Genomic DNA, 2,500 nt, shown 5'->3' with positions numbered 1-2,500 from the left:
CTCCCACAACATCCCACAACCTTCCACAACCTCCCACAACCCCTCCAACCTCTCACAACCGCCCACAACCTCCCACAACTCCCACAACCTCCCACAACTTCCCACAACCTCCCACAACATCCCACAACCTTCCACAACCTCCCACAACCCATCCAACCTCTCACAACCGCCCACAACCCCCCCACAACCACCCACAGTCCCTCACAACCTCCCACAACCTCCCACAACCTCCCACAGTCCCCCACAACCCCACACAACCTCCCACAACTTCCCACAACCTCCCACAACCTCCCACAACCGCCCACAACCGCCCACAACCCCACACAACATTCACACCTACGCCAAGACGGGAACGTGTGTGTTTCCAGCCATAAAATACCCTTCCTGCTATTCAATTCATGTTCCATAGGCATTTCTCGCTCCAGTGGGAATGAAAATGTTGCTTGGGTATCAATTCGCTGTCTTGCAAGGTGGTTCTGCAGTGGGCTTGTTGGTGGTTTATTTTTCTTTGTTTGTTTCTTACTTTTATTTTTGTTTGTTTGTTTCTTTCTTTCTTTTTTATTTTTCTTTCTTTCTTTCTTTCTTTCTTTCTTTTATTTTTTTTTCTTTCTTTCTTTTATTTTTCTTTCTTTCTTTCTTTCTTTCATTTTTCTTTCTTTCTTTCTTTTTTTCTTTCTTTCTTTCTTTTATTTTTCTTTCTTTCTTTCTTTCTTTTATTTTTCTTTCTTTCTTTCTTTTATTTTTCTTTCTTTCATTTTTCTTTCTTTCATTCTTTCTTTCTTTCTTTTTTATTGATTTGATGTAGATGTTGCAGTGAAGCGTCGAGGAAGAGAGGTAGAGGGAAAAAAATAGAGAGAAAGAGAGAGAGAGACAGACAGACAGACAGACAGACAGAGAGGCAGAGACAGAGAGAGACAAGGATAGACAAGCAGATAGACAAAGACGAAAATAGAGACATAGACAGATACAGACAGATAAACAGACATATAGAAGCAAACAGACAGACAGACAGACAGACAGAGAAAGACAAAAAAAAAAAAAAAACAGAAAATAAATAGAGACTTTCTCGAAGACAGACAAATTAACATATAGAAGCAAACAGACAGACAGACAGACAGACAGACAGACAGAGAAAGACAAAAAGAAAAAGACAAATAAAATGAAATAAATAAAACCTCCCCTCCAAAAAAAAAAACTCAAAATAAAATTATCATTTCCTTGACACCACCTATACCTGGTTGCTATTCCAACGGCACTGAAGCCCCTGTCATGTGTCATTGACGATCGATGCCTGAGCGAACACCTGGACGAGTATGTAATGCCCGGTACAGGTATGGTTGAAATGGGGGGGTGGGGGGAGGTTGGGGGAAGGGGTGGTGGAGGGATTTGGGAGGGGTTGGGGAAGAGGGGTGAAGGGGGGTTGGGAGAAGAGGTGAAAGGGGGTTGGGGAAGAGGTGGAGGATTTGGGGGCTTGGGGAAGAGGAATTGGGGTGAATGGGGAAAGGGGGAGGTTGGGGGGTGGGTGGAGGGATGTGAGAGGGTTGGGGAAAAAGAGGAGGGAGGTAGGGTGGAGGGGGAGGTTGGGGGAAGGGGATGGAGGGGTGGAGCGGGAGGGAGGAGGGAGGTAAGGTTGAAATGGGGGGGGAGGTTGGGGGAAGAGGGGGTGGAGGGGATTTGGGAGGGTTGGGGAAGAGGTTGAAGGGGGGTGGGAAGGGTTAAGAGGTGGAGGGATGTAGGGTGGAGGGGGAGGTTGGGGAAGGGGGGATATGGGGGTTGGGGAAGAGGGGGAGAGATGTGGGGGTTGGGGAAGAGGAAGGGAGGTAGGGTGGAGGGGTGGAGGGGGAGGAGGTAGGGTGAAGGGGGATGGGGAGAGGGAGGTAGGGTGGAGGGTAGAGGGAGGGAGGTAGGGGTGAAGGGGATGGGGAGAGGATGGGAGAAAGGGTGGAGGGATGTGGGAGGGTTAGGGAAGAGGGGGAGGGAGATAGGGTGAGAGGGAGGGATGTGGGGGGTGGGAGGATAGGAGGAAGAGGGTGGATAGGGGGGTAGAAGAGAGGAGGAGATGGTGGCGGAGGGATGTAGGAGGGATAGGGAAGAGGGGGGTGGAATGGTGGAGGGAGTGAAACGAGGGAGGTTATAGGGAAGGAAGGAATTAGAGGAAGAGATGGAAGAAGAGAAAATGAATAAAGGGTGGAGGGAAGAAAGAGGGTGAAGGGAATAGGAGTGGAGGGAGTACCAATGGGTGCAAGAATAGGAGAATAATAAAAAGGGAGACAGGAGAAAAGGGAAAAATAAATGGAGAGGGATAGAAAGGGATAGGGGAAAGGAGATAGAGGAAGGTTAATAGTGGAAGAGGGTGAAAGAACAGAGGAAGACAGAGAATAAGCAACAGAAGGATAGAATGGATAGACAATTGGAAAGGGAAAAGGGTGGGAGGCAATGAATGGGGAAGAGGGGGAAGGTAAGAAGGGAAAAGGAGGGAAAAGAGAAGAGAGAAAGGGGG

General features: G+C 48.2%; 1 protein-coding gene across 1 annotated transcript in view; it reads left to right on the top strand.

The window, feature by feature from the left end:
- LOC138861122 (uncharacterized) overlaps positions 1-374 on the top strand; it is a 1,611-nt gene extending 1,237 nt beyond the window's left edge. The window contains exon 2 of the mRNA XM_070119960.1: positions 1-374. This exon is cut by the window's left edge and continues 542 nt beyond it. Coding sequence (XP_069976061.1) covers positions 1-374 — 374 coding nt within the window.
- Positions 375-2,500: the final 2,126 nt, after the last annotated feature.

The sequence above is a fragment of the Penaeus vannamei genome, unplaced genomic scaffold (genome assembly GCF_042767895.1).
Source record: "Penaeus vannamei isolate JL-2024 unplaced genomic scaffold, ASM4276789v1 unanchor924, whole genome shotgun sequence".
Taxonomy (NCBI): Eukaryota; Metazoa; Arthropoda; class Malacostraca; order Decapoda; family Penaeidae; genus Penaeus; species Penaeus vannamei.
This window is presented reverse-complemented; position numbering and strand designations above follow the sequence as displayed.